This window comes from Phoca vitulina, unplaced genomic scaffold, assembly GCF_004348235.1.
Source record: "Phoca vitulina isolate PV1807 unplaced genomic scaffold, GSC_HSeal_1.0 scaffold19, whole genome shotgun sequence".
NCBI classification, from domain to species: Eukaryota; Metazoa; Chordata; class Mammalia; order Carnivora; family Phocidae; genus Phoca; species Phoca vitulina.
Window position 1 is genome coordinate 13,809,961 of NW_022589722.1, and position 14,520 is coordinate 13,824,480.

A 14,520-nucleotide genomic window follows, 5' to 3' on the forward strand; every position below is an offset into this window, starting at 1 on the left:
ATATTTATTTTCTGCTACTCTTTTGTGTTAATGACAAACCTTATTTCACTGAAAGGAGAGAAATGGTCTGCATGAACTGTATGGCTTAGAATTTGTTGATATTTCCTTGAGATTCAATTTCATAGGTATTTAAAATTTCCTGTTTTTTGAACCCAAATACATACTCATACAGATATATAGACATATACATGTATATATACATATATACATAAAATTAAAGCCATTAAACATGTTATTCAAATGCTCCATAATTGACTTTATGTACTTATTTTTAAAATATTTTTCAATGTACTCTGAAGCATGTTAAATTTTCTCAATATGATTATAGTATCTTAATAAGAAACGATTCCAAATAGGTTTGCTTTATATTTTTCAATTGCGCTGTTAGATGGATCAAAGTTTATGACTGGCATGTGTTTGGGGAGGTCTTTTATCAATATGAAATCTTTCTTTGGGGCCAACACCTTTAACAGGCACTTCACCAAAGAAGATATACGGATGGTAAATAAGCATATGAAAAGATGCTCCACATCACATGTCACCAGGGAAATACATATTAAAACAACTTACCACTAAACAACGATTTAGAATGGCCAAAATCCAGAACAGACAACAAATGCTAGAGAGGATGTGGAGCAACAAGAACTCTCATTCACTACTGGTGAGAATATGAAATGGTACAGCCACTTTCTTACAATACTAAACATAGTCTTACCATAAGACCCAGCAATCACGTTCCTTGGTATTTACACAAAGGAGTTGAAACATGTCCACACAAAAACCTGCACATGGATGTGTATAGTAGTTTTATTTACAACTACCCCAAACTGGAAGAAACCACAATGTTCCTCCACAGGTGAATGGATAAATAAACTGTGATAAATAAATAAATGGATAAATATACAGTGGAATATTACTGAGCTCTAAAAAGGAATCAGCTATGAAGCCTTGAAAAAACAAAATGGAGGAATCTTTAATGTATATTAGTAAATGGAAAATGCCAATTTAGGAAGGCTACATACCATATGATTCCAACTATATGACATTTTGGAAAAGGTAAAAACTACAGAGACAGTAATAACACTGGGGTTGGGGTGGGGAGGGAGGATAAACAGGTAGAGTACAGAGGATTTTTCGGGCAGTGAAACTACTCTGTATGTTACTAGAATGGTGGATATATATCATTATATGTTTGTCCAAACTTACAGACAGAATGTGTAACACCAAGAATGACTCTAATGTAAACTATGGACTTTGAGTGATAATGATGTGTCAATGTAGGTTCATCAATTGTAATACAAGTAACTCAGGTGGGAGGCTCTGTATCTATGGGGGCAGCAGGTATATGGGAAATCTCTATACCTTCTGCTCAGTTTTGCTATAAACCTAAAAATTCTCTAAAAAGTAAACTCTAAAAAAACATCTCTCTCATTCTCTACTTTTAGTTTTAAATTTAATGTTATCTAATACTCATTTCCTTTTTCTTATCCTTTGGTATATATTTTCTCCCATCACCTATTTTCAGTGTTTTTGTCATTTTATTTAGAAGGACTACCTTCTTGCTGCACATACCTGTAATTTTTTCCCCAACACTATCTTAGTGCCTCTGTCTTTTAACAAAGGAATTTAAACCATTCATATTTACTACAATGACTTCATTGCTGTATTCTAATTTTCTACTTACCATACTTCCTTTTTATTCCATTTTTAACTTTCTGCATTTTGTTAGATATTTTTTTAAGATTTATTTATTTGAGAGAGAGAGTGAGTGAGAGAGAGAGCACAAGCAGGGGGGGGGGGCAGAGGGAGAGGGAAGGCAGACCCCCTCTGAGCAGGGAGCCCAACATGGGGCTCTATCCCAGGACCCTGGGATCATGACCTGAGCTGAAGGCAGATGCTCAACTGATTGAGGCGCCCAGGCACCCTGTGCCTTTTGTTAGATTAACTGGATATTTTCATCCAGGTTTTTCCCCAGTCCTAACAGTTTAAAGATTATTCATTATCTTTGGTCATCTAAGGTTATATATACAATATCAGCACATATTATTTAAATACACATGGTTCTATCAAAGTCTAGTGTAATTTCCCCTCAAAAGGACAAAAACTTAAAAAAAAAAAAAAAGACAAAAAAGATAGCACAATTTTATTTCCCTATTCCCTTCCTTTTCCCCCACTGCAACCTCTCATAGAGGTCATTTAGAATTTTAGTTACACAATAAAACCAATTTTCCTTATACATGAACAAATATTTAGACTTAACTCCAAGTTTTACCATTTTCTTTACTTATTGCTGTTCCTTATTAATTTTTCATTTTAACTAAGCAATTCTTCCCATTAAACAAAAATTGTCCTTACTTTTGCCTTTAAAATAAAAGGTTCAAATTATTTTCCCATAGAACTTTGAAGATATTACTTAACTGTCTTTTAGCATCCAATGTTGCCAATGTAGAGTCTGATGCAAATAAATCTGATTTTCATCCTTTTTCTTCTTCTCTCTAGATTTTAAGACTTTTCTCTTTATCCTCAGTATTATGAAATGTCACGAATATGTCTAAGTAAGAGTTGTTTTTCACTCACTCTGCTCTACACTTAGTTGGCTCTATCAGTTTGAAGGCCTATTTCTTCCTACAAATTTGGGACATTTCATTACTTCTTCTATTTCTTTTTATCCTGTTCTCTCTTTCTGGAACTCTTTAGATACATGTTAGAATTTCGGGCTCTATCCTTCATGTGTGTGTGTGTGTGGCCTCCTGAACACCACAGGTCAAAAAAAGATATGTTTCAGGATGCCTGAGTGGCTTAGTTGGTTAAGTGTCTGCCTTCGGCTCAGGTCATGGTTCCAGGGTCCTGGGATCAAGTCCTGCAAGGGCTCCTTGCTCAGCAGGGAGCCTGCTTCTCCCTCTGCCTGCTGTTCCCTCTGTGCTTGTACTCTCTCTCTCTGACAAATAAATAAATAAATCTTAAAAAGAAGAGAGATGTGTTTCTCCTACTAAATGCTCTCCCACCCAATCCATGCACCTCAGCATCTTTATAGATTCCTTTCCCCTAGACTTCTTTCCCTGTTCCCATGGCCTAAGATACCCCCTGCACACTGAACTGTGTTTTGCTAGAACTACAGACCTTGGAGCTCCTTTGCCTATTTTTCCTTTTATTCTTTCCCTATTGTTTGTCTTTCTTAATGGTTATCTCAATGTTTTCACTATACTTTTTAAACTTGTTTTTACCCCCTGCCCCGCCTTTTTAGAATATACTTTGTTCAGTCTTCTATATCTGTGCTATCCAAACAGCAGCCATTTATCAACATGTGGCTATTAAGATTCAAATTAATTAAATATTAAATAAAATTCAAATCTAGTTCCTTAGTGGTACTAGCCACATTTCAAGTGCTCAATAGCCACTTCATTACAGATTACAGAACATTTCCATAAGCATGAAGTTATACTGGACATTGTTGTTCTAGACAACCTATTCAACCTTTAGCTATGTCCATTGTTTTTAAGCTGTCTTTATTCACCCAGTCATTGAACAAGTATATTTTTTGAAGATCTACTAGGTAAGAGAGTATTTTAGCAGATAGGGATAGCAATGTACCAAATGAATTCCTGCTTTCATGTAACTTACATCCTACTCAATAAATAAGAAAGAATATAGTATATCAAAAGATTCTAAGCATTCACTGAGAACAATAAAGCAGGGTTAGGGAGAAAAGGAGCTGTTGATGGGAGAAGGATGGATGCATGAAAATCTCTATAAGGTGAGATTTGACCAGAGATTTGCAGAAAGTAATGAAGTGGGGCATGGGGATATCTGAGAGAAGAGAATTCCAGGCAAAAGTAGTAGGAAGTAAAAACACCCTGAGATAGGAGTACGTCTCTGACAGGAGGCCAGAGTGACAGGAGTGAATGGTGCAAAGAGGGAGAATAGCAGGAAGTAAGGACAGAAAAAAGCAAACAAGATCATGCCAGACTTTTTAAGCCCCTGGAAGGATCTCGGTAATTTTAATTGGCTTGAGAAAGGAAGCCAGTGGAGGGTCGTTAGCTGAGAAGTTATTTGATATAAATCACATTTTAAAAATGGCACTCTGGTTGCTGGGTCAACAATAGTGTAGGGAAACAAAGGCAGAAGACACACAACTTAGGAATTAATTATAATAATTCAAGCAGATTTGAAAGTGCTAGTGTTACAGATGGTGGGAAAAGGTCCAACTCTGGTTATCTCTTAAAGATAGAGCTGGTGGGTTTTAGGTAAGCTATTATTTTCTATTTCAAAGACAAGACTTAATTCTCAAAGGTTTTTAACTGGTTATTTTCCATAAGGCTTGTTCTTATTTTATGAACTCAAAATCCTATCATGTATCTGTAAAAGTCTCCACTTTTCCTTAGCATCAACTGTATTACTCATTTGTTTTTTGCCTCTTACTGATTTTTGAAGTAGGCATTTTGTCATTTATTTCACCCATCCAACATCAGAATCCCTTTCTGTATTTGAAGAATTTCATACTTTTTGAGTTTTTTTGAGAGTAAAATCTCCTTCCTTCAATAAATGTTTGAAAATCTACCAAAATTTCCAGATTCCTTTTCATGCATGTGACCCAGCTATTGCAAATCAAATTGTACTCACCCTAGATTTCCCTCAGATACTACAGAAGGAAAGGAAGAGAACTTTCTCTTTCTGGGGACAGCAGTGACAGTAGAAGCAAGGTCAAGTTCCTAAATAAAAAAGCTCAAACACTGATGGCTGCAGCAGATGCAGTAAAGCTGGATTTATTCAACAATAGTGACAATAGTGCAAAATGTAAAATCAAGTGTCCAGTGTCAGGCAGCAATGTTTCCCATCACACCAGGTAACACTGTACTGTGGTTTGGGGGCATGGATCTGGAAGGTAAACCGTGAGCTTGGTTCCCCAGATCTCTCATGATTCTAAAATATATTTAAGAGCTTTGTTAAAAAATACTTCACATAAAAAAATAATTCACATGTCCCATTTATCCATTTAGAGTGCGTGACCCATAGGTTTTTAGTATGCTCACCAATGGTACCACCATCACCATGATCACTTTTAGAACTTTTTTAAGATTTATTTATTTATTTGAGAGACAGAAAAGAGAGTGAAGAAGCAGGGTGAGGGGTAGGAGGAGAAGCAGACTCCCCGCTGAGCAGGGATCCCGACAAGGGGGATCGATCCCAGGCTCTGGGATCCTGACCTGAGCCGAAGGTAGACGCTTAACCAACTGAGCCACCCAGGCACTCAAACATTTTCATCACCCTCAAAATCCACTGTACCTATTAGCAGTCTCTCCCCATTCCTTTCATCCCACCCACCAGCCCTAGGCAACCACTACTTTCTGTCTTTACAGATTTGCCGCTTCTGGGCATTTCATGTAAATGGAATCATATAATATGTGATCTTTCCTGACTGGCTTCCTTCATTTAGCAAAATGTTTTCAAAGCTTCCATATTATAACATGTATTAGTACTTCATTTTTTTTATTGCTGAATAATAATCCATTGTATGGATATATCACATTTTCCTTGTCCATTCATAGCATAATATTTGGGTTGTTTCCACTTCTAGGCTATTATGAATACTGTCCTTGTCAACATCAATATTCGTGTACAAGTTTTTGAGTGGACCTCTGTTTTTACTTGAGTGGAATTGCTGGATCGTAAGTAACGGTTTAAAACTTTCTGAGTTACTGCCAAATTATTTCCCAAGCACCCACACCATTTTACAAGCCCAGCAATGTAGGAGGGTTCCAATTTCTGCACATCCTCCCACCACTTGTTATCATCTGTCTTTTTGATTAGTCATCTTAGTGGGTTTGAAGTGTTATCTCATTGTGGTTTTGATTTACATTTCTATAATGGCTAATGATGTCAAGCATCTTTTCATGTGCTTTTGGCCGGCCATTTTTATATATTCATCAGAGAAATAGCTGTTCAAATCTTTGCCTATTTTAAAATTAGGTTACTTATCTTTTTCAGTTTCTGTTCATTTGCTCGTTTGTTTTTCAAGGAACATTTAATAACAATGTAGATAACATATACTTATCTAACATGGTACTTTTTTTATCACTGAAGCTAAAGCAAAACATCCTGTTTATTAGGTAAAAAGGGCCTGCTTAATGTGTGTACACTGCAGCGCAATATAAAACATACTAATTATAATTTCAAAACTTCAGAATTTGAGTGTCGGCATTCTCTCTTTTTTTCATATGGGAAAAGAAAATGCTTTTGAAAATCACTTGAGAGGCGCCTGGGTGGCTCAGTTGGTTAAGCGTCTGCCTTTGGCTCAGGTCATGATCCTGAAGTCCCAGGATCGAGCCTCGCATCAAGCCCTGCATTGGGCTCCCCACTCAGCAGGGAGTCTGCTTCTCCCTCTGACCCTCTCCTTACTTGTGCTCTCTCTCCAATAATTAAATAAAAGGAAGGAAGGAAGGAAGGAAGGAAGGAAGGAAGGAAGGAAGGAAGGAAGGAAGGAAGATAAAAAGAAAATCACTTGAGACTTGGACAAAATTCCACAGGTATTTTCTTAGGATCACTCTGTAGGGTCTTCATGATTCAGATGACACAAGGGAAGCTTCAATTCAACATTTTAGAGAAGACATTCCAGCTCGCATGATCTCATCAGTCAGGATAATGTTGGTGGCAGTCACCATGCAGGAGTGAAGAAGCTGTCTCTTTACACAATAGTTATCCCAGATGCCTACTTCAGCTGCTACCACTGGCTCACCTGTGTTCAAGTCCACACCCACAAGCTGACTTTATTCTGAATGTTCTGCTTGAACTTTAACTAGTGTTTCCTGAAGGTCAAAACCAGAATTCTGAACAAGAACCTTGGGAATAATGAGCAGTGCATCGGCAAATGCTTGAACTCCCAAGTTGGGCCTTGCCCTTTATACTGAGTTTATATTTAATCAAGCTTCTGCCATTGCTACTTCACTGCACCAGTACCTGGAACTACACAGTCATCATCAGTAGCATTTTTAACAGCCCTCAAACCATCTCTTACTGCAGCTTTGGTTTGAGTGTGTGCTTATTTGGCCCTTTGACCAACAATGTGACAGAGCAAGGATTGTTACATTTCTCTTCTCCAAAGGATACTCATAGACAAGTCCTGCATGTCCCAAACAAACAGGATTTACGTCATTAAAAGAATTTAGAGCTACTTCACTGCAAGCAAGACTCAGCCTTTCCATATTTCTCCTTTTAGCTCTACACAGAGCTACTATGCTTTCTTTTGCAATAGCTTCTAAGGAAAAGGGGTCAATTCCCTTTTGATTAGTAACAACAAATCCTTTATCTGAATCACGCAGACTTCCTTTTTCAGTTGTTATTTTTTTAACTCTATCTTCAATGAATTTTCTTTCAGCTTTTACAAGTTTCTCTCTTTTGCACACTTGTTAAAAAAAAAAAAAGCCAGAATTCACTTTTATTTTTTCATATTCTAATGACACTTTGCATATGAGGATGTATGCATTTTCTACCTTTTTTTTCATATCAGGATGCCATGCCCCATGGTCCAAAACAAGACCTTTGATTAAGCTTGTATTAGTTTCAGATTTATGTTTCACCTCCATGGTCTCAAATATGAAGAGGTCCCAATAGGTTCATCTTGTTTTTTAAAGACCAAAATGGAGCCCACTACAGCCTGTTAAGACAAGTTCAGCATGCACTTTAGTATGTAGAGATGTTCTGGCCACATCTCTTAAAAAGTGTTTCCCTGTCCATTTCTTTGCTTACTTTGACTTTTCCAAAAACTGAAGTACCTTTTTCTTTACAGCTTCATATTCTTCTGCTGTTATTCTGGGACGAAGACTTTCAGAAACGTAGAGATCCGCTTCTTCCAGAAATGCTCTCCAATGATTAGGACATGGAAATGGTACCATCACCCATTATGTCATCCTGGGATGTTACTACTTTGGCTACTGAGGAGGCTGTTGGGTGTTGAATCTGCATTTCATGAAGCAGCACACTGCCATCCTTAGTAAGCTCAATGTCTCCAGCACCAGCAATAAGCATCTTCATGGTGCCGTTAGGCCCCAGGTTGGTCCTCAGCACGTCCTGCAGCCCTGGGCCGCGCTGATGTTGACCGCCAGGGCTCCTGGGCTCAGGCCACCTCGGCCATGGGGTTCAGAGTCTTCATGGCTGCCACAGCTACCCAGCGCAGGAAGAGGAGGAGACCCGGCATGCGGAGTGCCCAAAGCCGTCTCCGTATCTTTTTCAGTTTTGCATTAGAAGAGTTCTTTATACAGTCCGGATACCAGGCCCTTACCAGATATATGACTTACAAATATTTCTTCCATCCTGTGGACTGTCTTTTCATGCTCCTAAGAGTATATTCATCTACATTTTCCTTTCTTTCTTTTTTTTTTTTTAAAGATTTTATTTATTTATTTATTAGAGAGCGAGAGAGAGAAACAGCATGAGAGGGGAGAGGGTCAGAGGGAGAAGCAGGTTCCCCGCCAAGCCGGGAGCTGGATGCAGAACTCATCTACATTTTTCTTTTGTCATTTATGCTTTTGGTGTGGCATCTGAGAAGGCTTCCTAACCCAGGGTCATTAAGATTTATTCTTATGGGTTTTTTTTTAAGGATTTTATATAGTTTTACCTCTTTTAAGATTTCTGATCCACAAAGAGTACATTTTTGTGGATGATATAAGGAAGAGGTCTAGCTTCATTCATGTGGATATCATGTAGTTTCAGCACCGTTTGTGGGAAAGGCTATTCTTTCCCACATTGAATTGTCTTGGCACCATTGTCAAAAATCAGTTAATCATAAATGTAAGAGTTTATTTCTGGTCTCTTAATTCTATTCCATTCCAATAATCTTTATAAAACTCCTTTTCTACTCAATTAGCTAGAGTATATTTCTTGCTTACAATCATGACTACTGCCTGTTTACAATCAATCAAATGTATGACAATTCTTGGACGTATGCTTAACCCATTTTCTTGACTATGGATGCTGTTTCGATGTGCCATAGTTGACAGCCAGTGATGGGGTTGGGGAGGAAGAGGTTGTGCTGCTGGGGTGAGAGATACCAAGTTTGTCAACTAGGTATAACACAATCATTCCCCTCCTGGGGCCTGGCAGCTGTAAAATCTACCCTCCATGTTGTAGTCTATATGCAAACCTCCCTAAAGTCTGCTATTTGGTAGAAGCATAGGAAAGGGTCCCAAAAAGAAGTGCCTACATTGTTCACCCTACTGCCTCAGGGACATATTCTAATTTCAGCATTCTGTTTGGAAGATTTCTCCTGTTTTTGAGCAGAAAATACTCCTGTACTCTCTTGGCCCCCCTTCTCACTTATTCACAGGGGAGAAGGTATGACTTACCTGATTGATGAGCTTAGAAAAAGGAACTGTGTATGTGATTCAGTCTCTCCTCACTTTGGTATAAGCCTTGCCTGCAAAAAGGATGCATTCTATTTTGCTTTCTCTACAAGTCAGACCTGCAGTTTTGGGACCTAAAGTATTTGGAGGAAAGAGACATACAGCAAACCTATCTTCTTAGAGTAAGCTATTTGCTCCATGTGAGCTTTTATCAGAAAAGAAGCTGACATTTTTATCTGTGTTGGTCTGACTTCTTTGTTTGCTCTATTGATCCCAAACTCCAGAGGGTAGACTCATTGATTAGGACTTCCCCACAAACTGCTCCTACCTTAGCAACAGTTCTCTCTTAGATGGGTTTATGGCTACAGACTTTCCTGGTTTTGCCTTTTTGGATTGCTCTCTGTGCTCTTTTAAGGATTTCTGACCCACTGATGGTACTTATTTTTCTTTTGCAGTACTGTTATGACTTTATTCTTCTTTTAACATGTCATTTCATGAGGTTCTGATAGATGAAATAGATGCATAGATCAGTCCCTGATATTTCACTCTCAAGTAGCTACTAACAAAGTGAGACTAGACTACCTAAGTCTAACAAGTCAAGCTCTTTCCTCTATTCCACTCCACCTTGTAAGATATAGCCCTTAGAGACCTTAAAAATCTTGTTAGAATGGAGATACTAATTCTTAAATCAAGATACTAAAGCAGAACTAAATACACAGCAATATACTGTTAGTAACTAATGTATGGAGAATAAGTACCCAAGAATAAGAAGTCACATCAGGTTATAAGAACAGTTGATTGAAAAGAAGCTTGAGATAATCTTGAAAGGAAACATACAATTCTAATGAGAAATAACAAGGCAAATAAGAACACAGAGATGGAAAAGTGCATGAAGAATTCCATTACAGGAGTATACCAAGTTTGTTGACTATATATAAAAGAATAGTGGGAAACAAAGTTAAGAAAGAGATCAAGTAAGAGACCCAAGTGAGCTCAAGAGCCATGTAAGACCAGAAAAGCCTCTGTCACTTTCATTCAAAACACATCTGTAGAACAGGTATTAAATCAACTGTGGATGAGTTATTTCTGAAGTAAGAGATCCATACATAGATGATATTTTATTGCAAAGTACTAGAAGTGTCCCTCAATCATTTACTACCACATATGTATATATTTATAAACAGGAAGTATGAGTAAACAATCAGCATATAAATAATTTAATTTTAAATTTCAGCAGGTATTCAATTACAATGTTTTTCATATATACCTCTGATATGAAAAGAGCCATCATCATTTCTCTCCACCACAAGATGGTCAATATGAACAGTTACAGGAGCTGGTTCAAGGGATATTGTACTACTACGAGGACTGTCATCCTACAGAAAGGAGAAACAACATCAGCATATTGTTATTAAAGTAAATGATAAAATTAATCATTTCCTTAACAAACGTTACTTCAGTCAGTATTTTTAATGAGTTAGAAATTTATCTTTATATGCTTCAGTTGATACAGTGAAAAACTGCCCATTCTATTTTTGTTTTCTAATTTCTAAGAAGGATCTCTTCGTCATTCCCCCACAAAGACCACAAATTCATTTCAATAAATGCTAATAGAGTATATATTATAGAGATGACATATTCTTAGACATGAATCAAAGTCCAGGTAAGCAAAGTGAACATTTACAACATGAAAATATAAAAATACTTATTAACATACTTTTAAATTAATTTTTGTGTTAGAAACTTGTATCTTCATTGGCATCACTGTTGCAACAGTTTCATCTTCCAAAAAATGTTGAATATTAGTAAGAGAAGATGTAAAAAACTCAGTGCTAAAGTTTTCTATATGGCATTGCAGAAATCCATTTTTTTCTGCAAGCAAAGAGTGAATTACAGCACCAGGCCCACTCTCAAATCTCAGAGTAATCTCAGGAGTGGATTTGGAATGAATTATAGATTTATGATCTGAACCTACAGAAAAAGAACACATAAAAATTATAACTTGTAGCACTACTCAAAAGTGTCACTCTCAATTATTTGTCATTAAGACATTATTGTTACTTTGTACAATGTTGAAGAAATAATATCTTAAAGTTTTAATATCTACTTTTAAGGGATACTTACAGTACATTTACAATATACCATAAACAACCTTAACTTCAATTTTTATAGATGACTTTCCATTGCAATAATGTTGACTTGTCTATATTTTCTATTTCTTTGGTACCATGCAAACATACGTCATGATATAAATCTGATATGATGCATACCTAAGATACTTACAATCCATCTGAGTGTATACCTATCTATACATCTGTAATATAATGGACAACTGTGATAAAGAAAAAATAATGGCATTTAAAGTGATTCTTAAGCCATTTCTCAAGAAGTAACAAAAGCCTGAAGTTTTGCACCTTCCTCATTAAAATTAGGTCCTTAAATAATTAGAAAAGTAAATAGACAAGACCTCATTAAAATGCCTCTATTAGAAGACAATTTTAAAACTGATATTATAGCAAAGGATATATACATACACACACACACACATATATATAATACACACATATATATACACACACATATATATGTATATATACACATACACACACACACACACACACACACACACACGCCTTGGCCTTGTTCCAAAAAAGAATTTGAGGTGGCTTACAGAGATAAATACTGATTTCAAAAACAAATCTTAAAATTTCAATAAAGCACACATACAATATCTGATTTTAAAAAACAAAAGTTCCCAATGCAACCACTTAAGTGAACTGACCCTCATGGTAACTATTTTACTTTACAATACCTAGCTCCAAAAAGAATAGGAGGCAACACGGTCATAGCATACTTATATAAAAAATAAGTAAGCAATGGAAAGGGATAGAAGAGAAATGGATAGGTAGTAAGATTAATAACTCTGAACACATTATTTACTTTTCTGTGCCACAGGTGAACCAAAAATGAACTTCCTAGCAGCAAAGAGAAAAACAGGATTAGTTTCACAATTCATAGAACCCAGTGAGTTAAAAACAAACTAAATGTTCTGGAAAAGTGAAACTGTTTCAGTTACTGAAGTATCGAATTTATCAGTCTCGGTTGTCTTAAGAAGACCCTATTAATTAAATTCATGATGGGGAGATGTTTATTTTCCCTCAGCATGGATGTGAATACTTCAGTCTTATAAAAGTCAAATGTAAACATATTTGTGAAGGAAGGGGATGTAAGAAAATAAACATATTTATGCACCAAGGATAGATCTCCATACACAACTTATAACGGAGAGTTATTTTTATAACTTTATTTCAGGTACAGAATGATGTTTAATCAATGTTAGTACTACAGATTAACATTCAAAATAAATTAGAAACAAGAAGAGTTCAAAAAAATTCTAAAGAATTTTTGAACAATTAAGAACTCAGATTTTTTTTTAAATAAAAGGTAAAACAGCCACAAATTGATAATGGTTAGTGTTCTTTCCTATATCAAGACAAACAAGAGTTAATGTGTCTATTTGATAATAAGAGCAATTAGAGGGACGCCTGGATGGCTCAGTCGTTAAGCGTCTGCCTTCGGCTCAGGTCATGATCCCAGGGTCCCGGGACTGAGTCCCACATCAGGCTCCCTGCTCAGCAGGAAGCCTGCTTCTCCCTTACCCACTCCCCCTGCTTGTGTTCCCTCTCTCGCTGTGTCTCTCTCTGTCAAATAAATAAATAAATCTTAAAAAAAAAAGAGCAATTAGAAACAACTTGGTAAATGTGATTTTGTTTTGCCTTTTACCTATTTATCTACATATCTATACAGAGAGAGAGAGAAAGAGAAAGAGAGAGAAAGAGAGAGAGAGAGATACCTACTCACTCTAAGGAGCTGAGAGCCAGAAATAATTTCAAACAAAGAGTATTTATTTGGAGCAGAGATCAAACAAAATCTTCATTAGTCAAAACTCTTTCCTTTCTTCTACTTTTTAGGCCATGAAACTATTATGTAAAGGTCTTCCTATTAAAGGACTCCAAAATCCATACATTATAGAAAAACAAAAACAAACAAAAGCAAAAACAACTTTGCAGTTTTAATTGGTCATGTCAGAGTGACAGCAGATATAAATCATAGATCGATCTTTGTTCATATGGCTTATTGTTTGAAATGTCCAAGCTAAACTATTTTTTTCTCCCTTTCCTTTTATCCCATTTCCCCTTTCTCCTTTCTTTTCCTTTGTTTTCTTCCTTATTTTTTGTTTATCTTTGAACAGCCAACTGACACAGTTGAGAAAAATAAGGCACTAGCACTGACTATACAACCCACACATACTGAGCATTTCAAAATGATTTCTTCAGTAAGGAACAACATGAAACAAAGTAATAGGACATGGTCCTAAGTGACCCATTAAAAGTAAGTAAAAACAACTAAGCAACTGGAAATAATCTTAAGAGTGTACAATTTGAAGAGCGGTTTGGATTGGGAATAGAACAGGATCTAGGTTTTGAAATTTCTTTTGTCCACTATGAAACCTTTCCAATTATATATTTAGCTTCCTCTATTTTGCATGCCATTGGGATTTATACTTCTAATAGAAAATTCTTGAAATTTTTTAACAGATACATTGTAAACTGCAAGGTCTATACATAGAAAAAAGCCAGGAGACAATTTTTTTCTATGATGCTGGTTTAAAGACAAATGGCACATTTACCTGAAATTCCCAGGATGTGAGGTGATAGCATACTTATTTGATATCATGCAGGACTATGTATTTCAACATGTTATGTATCAGATTTAGCATTCTGTATATATAGCAAAGAAAAATATTACAGCTCAGTGACTTTTTAAAAACTTAAAAAATCGAACATTGTCATTTTAAATGCTTAGAACTATTCTAAAAAATAAATTTCTTCAAATGACTGAAAACCATGAGTGGTAACTCCATATAAACTTTGAAAAAGGGATGGTTTTATGTGGTTTCCTCTTCATACACTGCATGTTTTGTTGTTCATATTCCTCTATGTCCAAGTGAATGTGTGCATCTTAGAACGAAGGACCATAAGAACATGATACATGATTTTTCCAAACACCAAGTATCATGCTGGACTCAGGAAATGTTTGTTTATAAGCAAGATAATGGAATATAAAAATTGACATTTATTCCAGCATTGAACTAAGTTAGACATTCTAGGATTACTTTATCATT

The 14,520-nt window shown here is 36.2% G+C and overlaps 1 protein-coding gene and 1 pseudogene across 3 annotated transcripts in view; both read right to left on the reverse strand.

Moving 5' to 3' along the window:
- The window catches only part of UHRF1BP1L (UHRF1 binding protein 1 like), a 115,226-nt gene that overhangs the window by 13,296 nt on the left and 87,410 nt on the right, over positions 1 to 14,520 (reverse strand). For 2 of the 3 annotated variants that reach the window (XM_032416165.1, XM_032416166.1), the window contains 2 exons: positions 11,053 to 11,306; positions 10,603 to 10,711 (listed from right to left, as the gene is read on the reverse strand). In XM_032416165.1, coding sequence (XP_032272056.1) covers positions 10,603 to 10,711; positions 11,053 to 11,306 — 363 coding nt within the window. Of the gene's footprint in view, positions 1 to 10,602; positions 10,712 to 11,052; positions 11,307 to 13,114; positions 14,117 to 14,520 lie in introns of those variants that run through there. The other variant, XM_032416167.1, reaches the window with a different exon arrangement.
- LOC116639673 lies at positions 6,485 to 8,362 on the reverse strand (annotated as a pseudogene).